The 19,652-nt window shown below is 43.5% G+C and overlaps 1 protein-coding gene across 1 annotated transcript in view; it reads right to left on the reverse strand.

Annotated features, from left to right (window-relative positions):
* Positions 1–14,398, reverse strand: part of TAF4B (TATA-box binding protein associated factor 4b) — a 73,299-nt gene extending 58,901 nt beyond the window's left edge. Inside the window, exon 1 of the mRNA XM_063395151.1 lies at positions 13,932–14,398. Coding sequence (XP_063251221.1) covers positions 13,932–14,211 — 280 coding nt within the window. The 5' untranslated portion in view covers positions 14,212–14,398. The remainder of the gene's footprint in view (positions 1–13,931) is intronic.
* Between the last annotated feature and the right edge of the window lie 5,254 nt (positions 14,399–19,652).

The following is a 19,652-nucleotide window of genomic DNA, read 5'->3' on the forward strand; positions in this document are numbered from 1 at the left end:
AGCTCCATCTGACAACTTAGCTTTCTCCTCCTCCACTGATGACTTGACTGTAATTATATTTAGGTACAGATGGATCATTTAATTTAATCAATGAATAACCGGAATTATAGAAAACATATTAGATTTCTCATTTTATTTTCATGCCATCTTATTTAGACAGTGATTCATGGCAAATAATTTATCATCAGCCAGAAAAAGGGGTTTTTTTTCCTTGTTTGCATCACATGCTTACGCAGATTTCACTGAAAGAAAGAAAGCTGACCACATTTTGCTAGCAATAGCATTTCTCTCTGCTCTAGGTCTACATTCAGAATGGCAAAAGGGTTGTTACTGGAGATTTTAGGCTTTTCTTTTATAAGCCTGGTTTAAAACATCACTGACAGCTCTACTCTTTGAGAAGGCACATATAAACTTATAATTTTATTCCTTTAGAGGTTTGAAATGCATGAAGAGTTAGTTTCCATGTACTTGGATATTTTGTCACTACTCATTACATTTGTCTGCTAAGTCAAATTATCAGAAGTGCATTTTCTACTTCTGCATTTGAGAAACCACATTGACACCAGTCAACCTGATTACAGGGCTAGGACTGGTTTTGCACTCCTGTTCTGCATTTTCAGTTGGCATCCACCAGTGATGGAGACCCTGCTGGAAAAGTATCCCACCCTCCTGTCACCTGAATGGGGTGAGTTTCCAGCACAATCTACTTGCTTGACAGGAAATTACCTTAAGAGCGACAGAGCTAGAAAATGTATGCAAATACAATATGTTCATATGTAAATTCATTAACAACTCCAAAAAAGGTAAACAAAAACAACCACGACAACTATCAACAAGTCAAAGTAGCCCCTTTACATCTGAGCAAGATAGCAGTGATCCCAAAAAGGATGTAACCTGAAACATAAAGCAACTTTCCCTCTAGAAACAGGATTAGGCAACACAAGGACATCCATGCAGGAATCAGAACACTGTAAAATAACTTGGTGAGAGCATCCACAGAAGAAGCTACTAAGGCCATTCCAGTGGCCCTGAATGGAACATTCAACTATGATAGTGCTTTTTACTTGCATGTAAGTTAAAGTAAGAAATTATTACCCTCGGAACACACAATTTCCCTATCTTTGTTCCATTTGGCAGAATTTTTAATAAAGCATGGTAACCTTTCCATGGCAGCAGTTCTTTGTGACACTGGCAAAATTATAACTCCAAACCAGTATTTTGATAATCTGCTATCTACTGCTTCTGTAGACTTAATGCTATTGATGCCTGATGCTAGCACAGATCAAGCTGAAGGTAAATTTGAAACAGCTGTTAGAGCTATAGTTCCACACACTGAAGAGCCACATCTTGTCCAAGCATACGAGACAGTTCTGGGCAGTTACAACCTAATGTCACAAAGGGACAGTAAACTGACACATGAATTGCCTGAAACACTTTGAAAGCTATTGAGAACAGCACTTATTTTTTACCTCTGGTTGCTACAATTTAATTACACTTTTTCACAACTTTGATAACTCCCTTTCTGCCTGGAAACAAAAGCAATAATCCCATACTGCAGCCAATAACAGACTCCAAGAGATGGCACAGGAGGTCTCTTATGCCAGAAGAAGAGGTTCCATGGCTCTCAAAACCAGTGCCTGAAGTCTCATACACTTTATACAAGCTGCACAAGTGTGAAATGAGTGAACAGCAGGTGATGGTAACCTTGAGGCTCTCAGCAGAAAAGTCATGTAAACAGACTCGTGCAGCTACCAAGATGCTACTATCAAAAACAAAAATAAATGCAAGAATCCACATTCTTCACTTGGCCAGGGGGGAAGATAGTACCTCTTATCAAGAGCTGTTTTCACACTCACTAGAAGGCAAATACTAACAAAATAAATGTGAAAACAGATCATGTCTTGCAGTCACTGCAACTCCACAAGAAAATGGGGGGAAGAAAGAGACAACACACGAAACAACACAGGATGGCTGAACAGCTGAAGCATGAAGTTTCAGCCAACATCTCTCAGAACTGCATTTAAAAACAGAAAAGGTTCAGAAAAGGCAATCTGAGCAAAACACCAGCACCAATGGTAGAACACGATGAACAATGAAGCATTCTCATAACACTAGAGATGCCCTCTTTCGGGCTGCACTTCCAAGAACACTGTTTGACAGTTTTACTGGAATTGTTTCAGAGAACAGGAACAATTTGCTCGCGCTTTGATAGTAAGAGCAAGGCACAATCCCTTTGGGGCTACAAAGCTGTTCCTATTTTCAAACCGAAGTTACCAGTTACAATCAGGGATTATTTCTTACATTCTTCACTGGAGGACTCAGACGTCTCTTGCAGATTAAAAAAAACCAACAAAACGTTTTTGCAATGAATTGAGACTTTTGTCCTTATTCTGCCTGTCCTGCCAAAACACACTTTGGAAAGTTATTTGGTTTTCCTACACTGGAAGAGAAGGCAGTTAAAACATAATCAGCCATTTCAGCCATTTGTTCTCTGCACTCCTTTCTTCAGCTGCAACCCTATGAGGAGGGCTGGAGGGGAAGTACGTGACAACCAAAATGCAACTCAGTGTCCTCCAAAGCTACACAGAAGGAGCCACACTATATCTTCTCACCTTAAAGAGGTCTCATTGAGATCTACACCCAGTGCCCTGCCTCCTCCTGGAACCAGGGCTGCAGGTATCCTGCCTTCAGGAGGAGTGCCGGCAACGCTCCTGCACAGTCCTCCGGCAGCCACCACCCAGATCAGCCTCTGCCTAGAGATGCCAGCACTGGAAGCGATGGAAAATCACAGGGGTTCTAATTAAATTTCATTTCGCAAACTTGAGATCCCTCTGCAACAAATTTTCACTGTCCCAACACCGTAGGTGAAGGAAGCCCAGCTTATTCTGAACTTGGTGTAGCACCCAACCCAGGAACCAAGAAACACAGGTTAGCAGGAGGAGCAGCTTCCAGGTATCTCTGCGTTTTAACTAGAAAGCACCAAAACCTCACTGGAGACATGAGCAAGAAGCTGTGGGATAACAGCAGAGATCTGTTCATGCCACTGTATGTAATGCCACCTGCATGGGCTTCACTGTATTTCTGGGAACAGTGTCAAGGAAACCACAAAGTTGTTAACCTAAACCTGTGCTGCCAACTGAAGCTCTGGGCTTCATGCAGCAGCACTGAACACCAATGTGCTACAAGCATCCCAGCCTAAGGGCAACTTCCACCACGCAAGACAAGGCTGAGACCATTTCTGAGGGGAATTTCACCCAGGAGTTTCTTGAGATGAACCAGCTGGCATTTGTGCTCCAGTGGAGGTACACCTTATGCTGTTACTACACGTGAAGCTGAAGTTGTCAAGCCACCACTTTGATTACAAGGTTTTGCTGAACTAAACAGCTCTTGGGAACTGCTGGCTAGGGAATAACGTGAGGAAATGAAAAGAAGTCTTTTGCTCCTAAAATAAAATACAAGCAAGAATCAACCACAATGAGACCAAACTCATTTAGGAGAACACAAGCCACAAAAGCTGCTTTCACAGGAGGGTAAATTTAGCTTATTTCAAAACAAGGAGTGTCTGCATCAGGTATGTTGCCAATCTTAGTAAAGTACACTTTAACCCAATTATAAAAACAAGGCTAAATGGGGACTTCCAGGTCCCAAATCAGTAACTGAACAAAAAAAATGTTTTAAAACAACAGTAATGTGACAGAGCTCTCTGTTCCTAAACAAATCCCATTCTTTCACTGAGCTACTTAAAACAAAATGATAGCTTTTAAGGCAGTTATTTCAAGCTAAGACCAAGCTTTAAAGGGGATGCTTTAATAGGCAACTGAGTGGCAATTAAAAAGGAACATTGGTTTTAAGTTTCTTTGACTATTTAGGAATATTTAGGATAATTCAAAATAAAATACCAAACACTACTAATCCATGCAACAGGTCTGAATGCAGTTTTTCTCTCCATAGCCATCCTTTAGGAAAAAAAGCCTGTTTTTTCCTCTTCAATTCCATTGATTGAGCCCCACAGAATAGGACACTTAAAAGTTTTTAAAAATACATTACAAAATAAGACAGACCAAAAAAGGGCATTATTAGGGATGTAGACTGTTCCAGCAGTGATTGTATCAAGCTGCATCATGTCATAGGTTAGCTGAAAAAGACTGCTTGGGTTAGCTGAAAAAGAGTGCTAAAGAGGCACAAAGTGTTAATGAAATACTGTGAAAGACAGTAACTTAATTTCTACACGATTTACATAATCCTTCTAATATGATGGGGCTGTAATGTTTTCAGATGGTCTGTAGTGCATGCAGGAGAACTACCTACTCCCTATGAACTTCACTCAGTAGTTGAGTTTTCCCAGATGTCTACTGCAAACTTCTGTAATGGAGATGAAGAAACAAGGACAACAGCCCAGCTTGGACGCAACATCTAGCTGTGCTTTTCACTGTTTTAGGAATGAAGTTACAACAATTTAGGAATGAAGTGATCTAGAGGCTACACCAAGTTACCTCACAACAGGCTCTCAATAATGTTATAAACGCCAGGACAAATTTATTGCCAAATTCAATAGTTTGGTTTATTAACATCTAAATCACAAAATTTAGAATCAAATTATAACAATTTCAAACAATAAAAACAAAACAATACGAACCCTACGAACAGCAAACTTACTTGACCGAAGTTCTCCCGGGAAAAGTAGAGCCAAGGGTGACCCCAGAGACACAGGACTTGGCAGCCTTGTCTCTAGCTGGGTTCACAAACTTGCCCACCTAAAGACCCAACTTAAATACACTTAGTTTCCCCCTCGGCAACTTTTTTCCCATTGTTTCTCTAATCATCGACCATTAACTTTATTTACATTAATTCCTGAAAGGGTCCCCGGGCACATTCAAATGCTAATGTCCAGAGTTAGTCCTTGCTTTGAGTAACTGTCGTAGAGGTGTGTGATGACCGGTGTAAGTCCTCGCTGGCACGTCTTTGCTGGCACGTAGCGTTTGACCTGTTGCGAGTCCCAATGAGTTGAGCTGCACGTAGGCAGGGGCAAGTCGTTCTCACCTTCCATTTTTGGAACCCGGAAGATCAGGGAGGTGCTTTACAGAAATTCATACAATATATATCACAGTTCCCAATCTATAATTATTTATAAAACATGAATTAAATAACCATATTTCCCACAAATAATCTCTAACTTCTATTTTTAAATGCAGTTGACTTCAGAGAACAGATCTTTTGTGAAGTCACAAAGATTGCCTGTTTTAGGCTTTTCTTGGGAAAAACACCTGTGATTGTTCTCATATTTCCCAGATAAACAGGGCAGAGGGCTCATGTACACTACATAGGGTCAAGGTAAGTTGTTCAGCATCTACACTACACCCACATTTTACTCCACACAACAAATCATTCCAACCTTTGGAAGTCGATTCTAGCTGATGTAAGAAGAATTCAGCAATGCCCAACTCACAGTCAAGCACTGCTATTGCAGCAACCAGAATCACTCACCACACATCCAGGCCTTCAACCAATTAATTCCATTCACATTTTGTTTCACAAACTAAATAATTACATATCTCAGAAATCACCCTCTGTGCTCTTTCTCTTTGTTCCAGGGAAGCTTCTAAACTAATGGGTCTTTATAGCAATGGCTCAGGACCAGTGACTAGCATGTAGATATTGCAGAGTCACAATGAAATGTCAGATTTTGAATTCCAATGAAAGACACCTTGTTTTGCCCATGGATATGGAAATCATTAATTTCCAATATTAATATCATTAATATCCAATGTCAGGAGAAAAATTCAAAGGGCATAATCCCCACATTCTTTCATGCTACTACAGAACACAGTCTATATAAAATGCAACATAATGTTATATCTGAAAGTTCTTTAAAGATGTTGATGCCATCTTTTCCAACTGCACAAACTGCACTGCAGATTCATGTAGACTCTGGCCTACAACTTCCAAGGCTGATGTCTGACATCTCACCTTTTCAAAGCCAGTGACCAGCTTTCCTTGCAGACCTCACTGTCCAGCTGACAGCACAGCTCCACCAGCATAAATGTTTCCCAGACCATCTGGGTTGCTGTGAGCAGTGTTTTAAACAAACACCATGTACACACTAACAGCTCAAGGGGTTTACAGTCCCAGCAAAGGCTGCTGCCTCCAGTAACTCCAACCATCCCCAGCTAAGCACCTTTCTGTGCTAACAGCAGGCACAGATCCTGAAATACCCAGTACAGACAAGGGCTTTCCAAGCGTAGGGAGCCAGGAAAGGGATGATGCTATCTCTTCTAGGCAGGATGCAGCAGACTCTTCTATCCTATTCTTTAAAACAGCCTGGAATAATGGACACCACACATCCTACTCAAGAGTGTAAACAAAGTCCCCTCTCCCTCCCTTTCTTCAGAAACTAGAGTTCGAATACAAGTGCTAAAACTGCAAAAATCTGAAGCCAAGTTTCATGCAGTGCTCAACCAGCAAGTTTTATCCAAGCTGTTGGAGACTAGCTGCTCATCAATGCATTTTGGTGCCCAGATGGGTATCTGTTTAACAGTCTAGCAACTGGGCCCCCATATTCTTCACATTTTCTGATGCCTTTTCACAGAATACAGGCCCACATCATTTCAGTATTAAAAGAGTTCTCCTCGACTGCACATACAGTTGAGCTTCTTTCCTTAAGAATACATTTCAATACACATAATTTTACAGTTATAGTAGAACTCTTAAGCAAAAGTATAACTGTACCAGTTGCAAGGGTAGTCAACCTTTTTTTTTTTTATAACAAGCAACAGATGTCCATACCAAACACCTAAAGAAAATCTGGACATTGCATTGGTACTTGGAGGGGATGCAAACACCAACAGGTTTTCTGGGCATAGTTAAAAAATGGCACTACCGTTTCTATTTGGATTCAGAGTGTATTTATTATATTTGAATCCCAAGAGGTGTTGCTTTTATTGTGTGTAGGCATCGGGGATTCCCAGCCAATGCTGTGTACCGCAAGGCAGAGCCTTATTTGATATCGTGATAACATCTAGCTCTTGTTCTTGGGCTATGCCTCTGTGCAACTGGGACCATTTCCCATCAGCATTTCCCCATTGCATCTTTGTGGTTTGCAACTTTGCACCTTGAGGCTTGGTTACTTTCCTGTCTGAATAATCAGACAGTTCTAGGATTGTCTACAGCTAAGATGATCTGACTTGAGCATTCTCCAGGACCCAAATTACCTCCTACAGGAGCTTCAAATATTTGTTGGGGACTCAGCTGACGGCAGTGACACAGTATTTCAACACAGCAAAGTGACACTTCCTTACTCTCAAGACAATTCCTATTGCACTGAAAGAAGCATTGAGTCTCTACACCACATCCTCTTGTGTCCTCCTGGTATTCACTGGGGTGAAATTCTTCAAATAGCAAGTTACATGCTTGGCAGACTGCAGCCACATATATATACAGCACACAGCTTTCTAAGGACCAGAAAGTATGCCAACACCCTGCACTTACCATTTCTGGAACAGCCATTTAGCTGTTACAGAGAAATCTGAAGCTGAAATGTTGGACCACAAATCTTAACTTTAAACCAAGAGCTGTTGAAAACATTACTGGTGTCTGGGTAGGACAAGATCAGTCCCCTTTAAATCTCTGTCTCCTTGAAATAAGAGAATCAAGTCAGTTAATTCAGATTAATTTTACAATGGGACATTAGTTTTCTCATTGTTTACTTGGGGACCAGAAGAAAGTCGAATCCCACTTCTGAAAGTGCAAATTCACTCCTCAGCTGGATGGTTTTTCATTTGCAAACAAGGGATCAACACTGAATTTTAACACTGCTCACCACCTTGCTCTAAGTGTGATGGAGCAAACAAAAATCATTGCAGAAAACAGCAAAACCTTCATGGGAAGCATTAACTTCTGTCTGCGCAGATATAGTGGAAACTGTCATCAGAACTGTGTGATATTTGTCAAGTGCCTAGTGTGTAAGCCATGTATAAAGGTGTTCTGACTGCACTAATCCCCTTCAACAGAAAGCACTGGCTGCCCCACGGAGACTGCCTGGTAATGCACCACCCATCAGTCAGCTGGACCTGGCTTCCAGGGCTCCCTCCACTGGGACTGGGTGCCACCTGTCACTGGGCAAGCTGCCAGGGAAAGTCTTCGGGTGCTGTGCCAGCCAGGGCATGCTGCTTCACCCAACTGCTAATCTAGCCTGGACTAGCAGCCAGTACTAATGAAAGCATCTCCTCTGCCTCCACCAAACTGGAAGAGTGCACTGGAAGAAGCCTGCAAGCATAAGCTATGAAAATTAAGTGTTACCATATCATCAGATTGTTCTTACAGCACAGTAAGATCACTGAGCTTCACCAGCTCTCCAGCCTTAACAGAGGCGAGATCTGCTCTTTAGCAACAAGGATCTTTCATTTATTGCTGTTTTTACCCCACTTCAGCTGCAATCAGAGACTATTTGCTCAAGACACTGGTGGAAAATACCTGTTAGTGGACTTTGCTCTAAAGGTGATTCAGATGGCAGAACAGACCTTAATCCTGACAATCTGAATAGTAAGGCACTTAAAAACATCTACGGTGATTTTTTCCAGTTTGCAAATTATATCTGCTTTTCTTCTGGCATCATCTGTTTTCAGAAAAGTAGCTTCAAGCAAAGAGAATTCTAAATAAAGTATTCGTCTTTTGCTTTTGTCTAAATGGCCAAGGCAGTACTAATTATTCATCTTTGATAGTTATCAGAAGTGTTGCAATTCACACCAAAACTCCCACATACATGTATCTGTAAATACAATCCTACCCACTGGGCACAGAACCAATTCCAATCAAGTGGCATCACAAATACCTGGTTCTCTAAAATGACTTTAAAAAAATGGTATAATTACTCAAAATAACAACACATGAGCTTACCTAGGTCTTACCAGCATCTTTGGAAAAAAGAATACTGAAACATAATTAGTGCTTCTTCCAGCTGTCACTTGTGTGTGGATGAGACTATTTTTACTGCTACAAGCTGAAAGGTCCTTTAAATACTGCAAAACCAACACAAGTCAGGCTCACATTCTCTCTCTTCTAAGGATTAAAATAGGTTTACGATTCACCAAACTGTAGCTGTAATTCTTTGCAATACACTCCAATTGACTGTAAAATCTGAACAGCATTTAATTTTACTGAGCATCACATTTCTGTGCTTCAGTATTCAGAATGCATCTATTTTTTTTTTCCGTGTTGGAAAACCATAAATCTAAACATTAGCTTTACATCTTCTGCCAAGATTTAAATCTTAATTCCCACATGGCTGTGCATTTAATCATATGAAGGCATTATTTTGCTAGACACAGTCCTGAGAGCAAAGTCAAGTCCTATAGTGCAGCTGAAATTTCAGCTGGTTACAGCACAAGACATTTCCTCACCATTATCTAAGTTTGACTTAGTTCTTCAAGCCTGCCAAAGCTTTTTTCACCTTTCCTCAGGGAAAAAAAAAAAAAGTTGATCAGTGTCACCTAATGTGAAGAGAGAAGTCTGCAGAGAATCCATGCCCAGAAGCCTGCTAAACAGAGGATGTTATTGGGATACAAAAAGTTACAAGCACTGATTATTTAGCCCCTACTGGTCTAAGCACAAGTACTATGCTCACACTTCATGGGATTATCAACATCCAGAAACTGCATACTTTAAAGGAATTTCTACAGTTCTCTGCCTGTTGAAACAAGAAATCTTCAAACAACCTACTCCTACTCAAACATAATATAAATTAAAAAGTATTTTAAAATCAGCATTTCTTCCTAAAGCAGCAGACCAGATACAAATATGGAAATATTTAATTCCTCATATGGTTTTACTACTGAAAAACAACAACTAGAACATGACAAGGGAGATTCACAGCACTCTGCACGAGACGTATTAGGTCAGCTTCGAAAGCAGAAGGCAGCAGCATCCAGATGTTTATCAGCCCTTACCTCTTCAGGTTACCTACCTACCTTAGGTTTTACAGACCATTAAGAGAAACTCGACAAGACCAGGCTCCACACCATCCCACTGCAGTTTTGGAATACCCACACTGGTTCTCCCCTTCCCACCCACAGGAGCCCACATGCTGCCTGCCTGCTTCACGCTGCACAGCCCAGCCACCTGACACAAACAGTGGCTGTGCTTTCTGAAGTTACCCACCATCAGCCAAGACAAGCTGCAGACAGTGGAAAACCTGCCACACACAAGGCAAAACATCCAAGCGAAGACAACTGAGCTGCAAACCGAAACCAAGAAGCTGAACTTGCTGCTGTTCCCCTCTAAGGCAGGTGCAAAGGAAACCTAACACGGAGACCATGCCTTGCCCCACATTACCAGTGAAATTGCAGCACACTCAGGGCAACTTCATTTTGCTGACACCGTGCTTGCTCAAGCCCACTGGTGTTAATAGTAATGGAAAGCATAAAAGAGAAATACACATATGAGAGGCAGCCAAAGCTACAGCAAAGAGTGATGGCAGCTGCTGCCACAGCCCTGTAGCCAGCAACAGTGGCATGAGGTGAGGTTTATGAAGAGTTTTCCTGCTGTAAGCAGATTCAAGGTAACAATGGAGGATCCCTGGCATCTGGTTCAGTTCTGTCCTTTTTCATCCCATCAGCAGAGAAGCAGATTTATCTACTAATTGTCCTTTCAACATCTGCTTGTAATGAGCATTCCAGGGCTAGAGATAGACTGAAAGTAGACACAGAAGTGACAAAAACCCAAGTTCAAGAAAGGTAAACAAACCCAAGAAACAACATTCTTTTCATTGTTTTTATGCCCTTTTTCTACCCTTTACTTCTCCAAAGCAGTGTGGGACTCAAAGACACTAAGGTGAACTATACACATTTGTCACGGCCCTTGTCTCTCCTTCCCCTTTCCCAATTACTTCCTCCCATTTAATAGCACAGCCCATCCATTTCTCCCCCCATTAAGCTCAGGTTAACCAAGGACACAATTTCTTGTTAAGCAGATGGTCCATGACATGAGACTTTTGCAGGTTTGTACGCATCAGCACAGGCCACACGGAGCTCAGGACTGAGGCAGCACTGCCCTCACCACGCTGCTCCGCTCTCTGCAGACCCAGACCGCTACGTGCAAAGCCTTCTGAAATGCTGTGAGCCTTCTTGTTCTTGACAGCAAAGAGGGCAACTGAGCAAAAGCCGCTCTGCTAGATCAAATCCCCTTCATTTGGGAGGACACAGCCCAGCCAATCAGTCTAAGAGTCGATAGTATGCACGACCAAACCCAAACCCTGAAGTTAGACTAGCTGAAGTTCAGTGGTGGTCAGCCAGGGATGGACCAGTGCAGGAGGATGGCCTTGGGTATCAGCAGCCCTGCCCTGACAGCTGGCTGCTCCACCAAAAACCAGCACTTTTTAGAGCAAATCATAGGAAGGAGATGGAAAGTCCTTGTTACCCATGAGCAAGTCTGAGTCCCTCAAGACCAAGAGAACTTGTAAAACTCATTGATCTTTCCTGGGCAACCAGACAAAAAGAGGCACTTGGCAGACGGGCAATCTGTGCTCAGAGACATGAGGGGTCAGGCATTATCTAGTCATCTGCCTTTCCCAACTCCTGGCTTTATTCTGAGCAAGAGGAAGGGGGAGGTAGAGACGGAAGAGAAAGAACAGCGTAAATCCCAAATTCCACTGGTGCCCTTCCTTCCCCAGACTGCAGTGCTGTGGAAGCAATGCCCACTGCGGGCCACGAGCAGTTCATGAGTAACTCAGCATGACCAGCAAGGGCAGTGCTGTCCAGCCTTCCTCAGAACAAGCCACCTCAAATATTCCCCTTTGAAACTCAAGGGAAGGATGTTTTCCTCATGCATTTTTCTTAACTGGTGCCGCAAAAGTTGAATGCCATGATTTTAAACCTAAGTGCATTCTCCCTTCTGTATTTTATCCTGTATGGCTACATTTGGCAGTTTATTTGAAATAAAAACTTTTCAAGCCTAGGAATTTGGTTTGTTCCACTTTCTTTTTTAATGTTGCTAACACTTGTAGCTTTAATGCTATCCATCTTGCATTTTTTATTATTAATTAAAAATTGAATCCATCTAGAAGACAGAGGTAAATTACTAGCACTTTTTCAAGATGGAATGCATTTTTATATAACATTGCAACAATTACATAAACAACTTTCCCTGGAAACATTGATTCATTTGAAATCTGAAAAGGTCTAGTTTCTTCTGAAGAACTGAAGTCCGTAAAGTTATTTTAATTTATAATGCTGCACAGTACCAGCACCTCTGAACTTCTGATACAAAGACTGTATTGTCCCAGGAGCAAGGAAAACAAGCTGATGCAACTGAGGGGTAATACTACTTTGGGACATCTGCCTTAATACAAGTCAGATGACCTTCAACAGTATACCTGGATGCAATCAAACTTAAGTCACTGCAAAAACCCCCTAAATTTTGCTAACTTGTAGTTCACAAACCACAGGCAACTTTGCATGAGCATCCAGCTTTGCAGAAAGGTGTTTAACTGAATGTCAATACATACCAGAAAGCAAATATATTAGATACAAAACCTGAATACCTGCGAAGTCCTGCTACAAGAAGTTAATATATTTCCATCATGGTTCATTTCAGAGGAGAGTTGACAAGGATTTAGAGTCATCCTTGACTGCTGACTACCCAGACATTACAGCATCATGAGTGATGGGAAATCTACAGTGAAACTGACTGACTAAAGACTTTTTTTTTTAAATTAGTATTATATATTTCTTTGGGAGGTGCATGCCTTTGATAAAGACGTTTGGATTTAAAAAAAAAAAGAGCAAAGGAAAAAAAGCAAATATCCACTACCAGCACAGGGATTACTGTAAAGCCAGTCATCCTTTTCAGCAATATCCAACCTGAAAGTAATTGCAACAGATGCTCCAACAACAGAACTGTCCTGGCAGGAAATAATTATACCATCAAATAGCATAAATTCATTACATATCTTGGGGTCTCAACAGAGCGAGACCAAAAACAGTGGAAGCAAAGTCACTTTTTTATTAAAAAAAATGCATTTAAATACAGCCCAACAGGGAGAAGAGGGAAGTTCAGAACCAACGTTCTTTCTCTTAAGAGAAAGTGCAGGTGGAAGCCCTGGCTAATCCTCTGTTGCTATCCGAAGTATTAAGATGTCTGTATCAGCACTGTGCAATTCCTACGTTAATACTTTCACTACTGCTATAGGAAGCGCATCTGTAAGGGCGATATCTCTCCGAAGCCTTATGTTTCCCACAGAGGGTTTACAGAAAAAAAGAAAAGCATTTCAAGGAGCAACACGTAATGAACTTTCAGCTCTGCCCTCCTTAGGCACGGCAGTATTTTGTCCCATGAACAGTCGCATCGGCCGGGTCGTGCCAGTGACAAGAATTCCCGCGGGACCGCGCGGCCGGAGGGGAGCGCGGGCAACCGGACCGCTCCCAAAATGACAGAGCCGCTCTGCCGCCGCCGACCCACGCTCACATCCCCCTCCCCGAGATACTCCTTCATCCAAGTTCCACTAAAGCCTCGAGCAGTCGTTTTCAAGTCATATGTTATGGTAACTCGGCCGCTGAGTTTTTGGTTACTTCTGCTCGTCGTGCTAGCCAGCAAAGTAAGAAGTTGCCTTTATCCAGAGACTTCCAGATCCATCCTTCAGACAGGCTGTAAGCATCCCCAGCGCTACCCGAGTGGACTCAGTCTTAGTGCCAATGCCCTGCCAGGCAGACGCACACGCTGCTTCCCAGAAGTTTGGGGCAGACACCCGGTCCGAAGCACACACCTCTGCTGCCATCCCCAGCACCCCGCCGCCCTGCCCGTCCTTCGCCACGGCTCCTCTCCAGCAGCAAGGGCAGCGCGGCCGGCTCCCTCCTGCCCCCGGCAGCGACGACCGCGACATGCCGGCTAAGTCGCGACACGGGACGTGCCCGCAGCTGGGCAGCCCGGGAGAAATCACTCACCTTGGGGCAGCTGCAAGTTGGCCGGCAACTGGAGGGTGGCCGTGGGCGGCCCCTTGGGCGCCATCGGCCGCGGGGCCCCGGGAGCGGCCCCCTGCACCGCCGGGGTCCCCGCGGGGGCGGCCGGGCACCGCGGCGGGGCGGCAGCGGGCGCGGGGCCGCCGGGCACAGCGGCGGCGGGGCCGCCCCGGCCGGGCGCCGCGCCCGCGGCTGGGGCGCAGGCGGCCGCCTGCTCCGGGTGCCCGCCGGGCATCAGCCTGACGGGGGCCGCCGAGGTGCTCATGGAGGAGGAGGCGGCGAGGGGACAGGGGCGGCCGCGTCGCGCAGAGCCCCGCGGCGCCCCGCAGCATCGCGGGCGGGGGCCGCTCAGGCGGTGCCCCGGCCGGCGGCGCGCCCGCGGGAACACATGGCAGCGCCGCTCCGCCGGCTCCCGGGCGCCGCGCACGTGGGCCCCGCCGGCCCGGCCTCCCCTGCCGGCGGCGGGAGGGCAGGGCAAGGGGAGGGAGGAGGGAAGAAGGGCGGTGCAACGCTGCCAGCGCGTCCTACTGCGGCGGCGCCCGGCCCGGCCCCGCCGCCCCTTGGAGCCCGCCCGTGTTTATGGAGCCATGCGGAGTCCAGCGCCTGTGCCGCGGTGAAGTTGGCGGCGGCGCAGGGAGTCCGGGCCGCCCGAGGGGGACGCGCCCGGAGCCCGGGCCGGGGTGACGCGCGGGTGGCCACGGCGGAGCCGCGGAGCTGCTCCTCCCGCCGGGCCGGCCTCCGGCCCGCCCACCTGCGCCAGAGCAGCCCCGGCCGTACCTGGGCTGCAGGTGCCCTTGGGGCTTCCAGTCAAAACAAAAGCAGCGCCGGCAAGGGTGAGAGATCGTCGTGTCGCGATGGGAACTTGCTGACAGGCCGAGATGGCGAAAACAGCACGGACCTGTAAGGATGAAGGGGACAAAGTTGTCCCGTTTGACCTTCATGCCCGGGGCTCGACTTGAAGAAAGGCTGAGGAAGGACGTGGAACTCGGTCCCCCTTGCAAAGCAAGTGTGGTCCTGACAGAATACACACAACGCAGCTCTAAAAACAAATTTCAGAATACAACTGAAAGTTTTTGCACGTGTGATAGGGAACTCAGCATGACCTTCAGTAGTTCTGCTTTGAGGTCCTTGTGTAGTGTAGCCAAGTCTGGGTTAAATTTCAATACATTCTGAAGCATGTTGATGCACGTGCTTTATTTTATGCATAAAATTTAAGGGGTATTGCTTATAACTACCCAAATTGAGCACAACATAAGCAATTAGAAAATACAGGGCCTTTTGTATGGTTCATTAAAGTGGTACAAAAGGCTCAAAGTCCAAAAAATGTTAGGAGAAGAAAAATAATTACTGTTTTATAAAACTTTCCTTGCAACTATGTTTTTCAGATAGAAATGTAGACCAGAAAGGGAAACATTCCTCTTTTCAGCCATTTTGGGTAACAACTTTGCTTGATTCCACAGTCTAGTGCTTTATATTGCTGTCAGCAGCAACAGAAAGAGTTAGAGAAGAGAAATTGCTCACCTCTTGCCATGCCTATTCTATTCCAGAGCAAATCAGCCCAAAATGTCAAATAGGTGGCAGCAGCAATGGTCGCAGTTTCCAAGTGGCAGAGCAAGCTAAGATGATGAAAGAGAAAAGAGGTAACACAGGGAGGAACATTCTCTGTACCTCTTACAGCTCTGCCAAGTCTGACCAAATTACATAATTTCTTATGCATATGAAGCTGTGTTATACACAGAAAATAAAAAGAGGGTACAGTGAGTTACCTCCAACTTGCCAAAGAGTACACAGAGACCAGGAGAGAGAGATGCTTCACTTTCACCAAAGCCCACCACTGACTGATGACAGAAGGGAAGAGGATGCAAAGCAAGGCATCATGTCTATTATTCTTGGATTTCAGCAAGAATGGAGTTGGCTTCTTAGTTAAAGCCAGGTTTTTATTTCTTGCAGCCATTGAACTTTAGAGGGAATCTCTGAGACCCACATGCAAATGCTTAAGAGTGAAAGTGTATCTGAAAGAGGCAAAAAGAAACATCTAAAGACAACAGAAGTGTGTGCACCAACACTGGAAAGCACAGCAGTGTGTGAAAATGGGTAGTAGAAAATACAGCATAGTGAGAGAAAGAAATACACAAATCAAGGAGTGAAGGAAGCAATGTGAAATGCATTATAAGAAAAGGCATAGCACAATTACAATAAAGAGATGAAAAAAAACCATACCCAGAAGATTTAGAAATATGCATATCTTAAAAAGAAGAAAAAAAGTTAAAGTGCCATAAGTGGCTTCTCCAAACAAAGTAGAGGCACCCATCATTGTATGAAACTACACAGGAAATAAAAGGAAGAGTCCTTTTCCCAGATTGGAAAAATGTGTTATGTACAGTATGCACTCTTTATTGGCAAACTTAAGGGAATTCAGAATAAAAGTCATTCAGAATAAAAAGGAACAAAGAATCTGGAACTTGAGAGCTATTTTCATAACTGAAGAGGTTACAGCACATGTGATGAAGTTACTTTTGTCATCACCTGGAGTCTGGGTTTTTTAAATATCTTTATTCTCTTGGTAAATGCCACCATGAACCCCCCCCCATACATTGAAAAACTCTGAATTAAGTCACCATTCTTGTCTATACTCTTTTTTTGCCCCAAGACCTTGTCTGGGGGATAGTGCTAAACGTGGTAATTGCTTTTCAAAGTCAGCTGAAGATGCATCTAACCATGTAACTGTTCTTCCGTGAACACCCGGCCTTGGCAAACTGACCTGTTCTACTGCTTCCAATAACCCATGAATGGGTGCATCTGACATTCATATAGAAGTCCCTTCTTTACTTTCCAGGCATAGGAAAGCATTACAGCAAACAGCTGCTCAGATTTCCTTTCCAGGAGCTGTTAGGTTAGATAGATACTGTAGTTTGCTCTGCACAACCTGTTTCCTTCACAGAGCACATTGAAGCAGTCTGTGCTGTTCTAAGCTTTCTGGAGGCTTTCAAATAGCATATTTAAAACACAAACTCCAGAAAACCACTCACCCTCCAAAATTTCTGTCCACACAGCAGGCCTTAACTCTTCCAAAGATGGACGTTTTTAAGTCCTTAGGTCTTAAGCCAGTTTCACATACAACAATGGTTTCAGCTTCCTATAATCCTATAAAATCTAGTATGCTTCAAGGGTATTAATCTGCCAATGATCTTTTTTACAAAAGTTTTATATTCTCTTAGTTGGAAATGCAGGAATAGAATACAGGAGCAAAAAGTAATGGGATTCAAAGCTGTAAATGTGTATCTATTTACTAATGAAAACAACCAGGTAGAATCACAGAAAGCTATTTAATATCATCAGTAAACATACCTGCATTTTGGTTGCAATTTCAGTAGATTTTTTAGTTTGTTTGTGCTATAATCAGAGATACAGACTGCCCTGTTTTTTCTGTCTTGACTGATCTTTTTATGGAGGTGATCTCTTTACTGCTCTCTTTGTTTCAGATATTCAGGTCACAATGTATATACAGATTTGCATAAGTCAAAGTCTTTATTCCATGAGGTAAAATACCCTGCAGCTTTAAAACCTTACAAAACATTTGAAAATACAACAGGAACGTGTAATAAAAAATTGGGCATATACTTTTAAACTGTTATGTGACATAAAGCTTGGTTGACTATACCGAGCTACGAATAGCCAGAGAGCTAACAGTGAGCCATGTGAAGTCCCAGCAGAGGAGTTCCTGTCTGGCTGTGCACCTCCAGTGCCAGCTGATTTGAGGAACCCCAAGCTACATCACAGAGTCATAGAAACATTTATGTTGGAGAACCACCAAGATCTTCAAGTCCAACCATTACCCTGCACTGCCAAGTCCATCCCTAAAGCTTGTCCCTCAGTACCACACATACAGATATTTTAAATACCTCCAGGGATTGTCACTTAACTACTTCCCTTGGCCGCCTGTTCCAATGCTCAGCAGCCCTTTCAGTGAAGGATTTTTTCCTAATCTCCAATCTAAATTTCCCCTGGCACAATCTGAGGCCATTTCCTCTTGTCCCATCACTTGTTACTTGGGAGAAGAGACCAACTCCCAGCTGGCTACAGCCTTCTTTCAGGTAGTTGTAGAGAGTGATAAGGGCATCAGCTGCCTCCCAGCTAAACACCCCAACTCCCGTAGTCATTCCCCAAACAAGCTGTGCTCCAGACCCCTCCCCAGGTCTGTTTCCTTTCTCTGGACATGCTCCAGCCCCTCAATGTCCTTCTTGTCGTGAGGCACCCAGAACCGAGCACAGGATTTGAGGTGCAGCCTCACCAGTGCAGAGTACAGAGGGGCAATCCCTGCCCTGGTCCTGCTGGCCACACTATTTCTGACACAGGCCAGGATGCTTCTTGGCCACCTGGGCACAGCTGGCTCATGTTCAGCTGGAAGTGACCTGGTGAGTGGGAAGGTCTGGAAAGCACACGCACCTCACAAGCTTGGCTCTAAGTGAGAAAGATCAGAAAAAGAAGTGAACAAAGGAAGAAACAAGGAGGAATGGGGACGAGCAATAGCCACAAGTAGCTGAAAATATACAGTAACAGGAAACAAGTACAGTAAAAATGCCTCTACAAAAGAGATCTAGAGTATTAAAGCTTAGCCATTGGGCAGAAATATATTCTCAACAGAAGAATAAAACCAGTTGATCTCAAACTTAATATGTTAAGAATTACAGATGAATTTATACTATGAAGCTATACTGGATGCCACTTGCTATCCAGTAAAACTCAGTAAAACAAAAGAGTTTTATCACTGAAGCTGCAGTGGCCTTTAATAATACAATATTATGTAAAGTGACATTGCTGTTTTATTTATTGATTGATATTGCTCATGAATAATGTACAGTATTGAAACACTTAGTAAATGAAACAGAACACAAGTAAGATCTTTACTGGACTCATAGTACCACTGAGTAGTAATTAGCCTACTGGCAAAAATTACAATAAAAAAGGAGGAAAAAAGAGGTTCTGACAGATTTTACATATCCTGTACCACCACTAACCCAGGCCTATCATCAGCTTACGTCAGTAATTTTTTGTGGCAAATACATGTGTGAGGGCGAAAAAAGCCTCTTTTTACACAGCTCAAGCATATTGGAAGTAGCACAACTCTAGTTCCATCATGTTTCAGGAAAACCACAAATTCAGCTTAGAAACAAGTTCATTCAGCAACTCTGTGCACTGTGGACAATTACTGCCACTTAGAGATTCAGAAACATTATGCTGTCATAATTGTTCTGTGACTTAGATCTTTTTCCCTTCTGTGCCTCTGTAACTTGCATTTCAGTATCTTTTGCATTAAAAATCCGGTAAAACAAAATGATTAATTCCACGGATTTCCAATTGTGATGCTCCAATCTATTTTTCTTTTATCCTCACAAGTATCACATTGTAGAAAACTACTGCTGGAGTGGTGTGTTAAATTTCTACCTCCCTCTGCTTGCATATCATCTTAGATGAAGTAGGTGTATGTTTTTTAGCTGAACTGCTGGTCGTCCACTGGGAATTCATAACTTGATTCACCCTTAATACACCAAGCAAAAAAGCATAGAATTTCTGAACCTGGAACTGCAATCTTGTTTCCTTATTTTTGTCTCATGGATAATTCAAAGAAACTGGTTTACTTGATCAAAAAGTGCCTGCAAAGAATACCTGGATTTACCTTATTTTCTTTTGATCATTAATAAAAAA

This window comes from Prinia subflava, chromosome 1 (assembly GCF_021018805.1).
Source record: "Prinia subflava isolate CZ2003 ecotype Zambia chromosome 1, Cam_Psub_1.2, whole genome shotgun sequence".
Taxonomy (NCBI): Eukaryota; Metazoa; Chordata; class Aves; order Passeriformes; family Cisticolidae; genus Prinia; species Prinia subflava.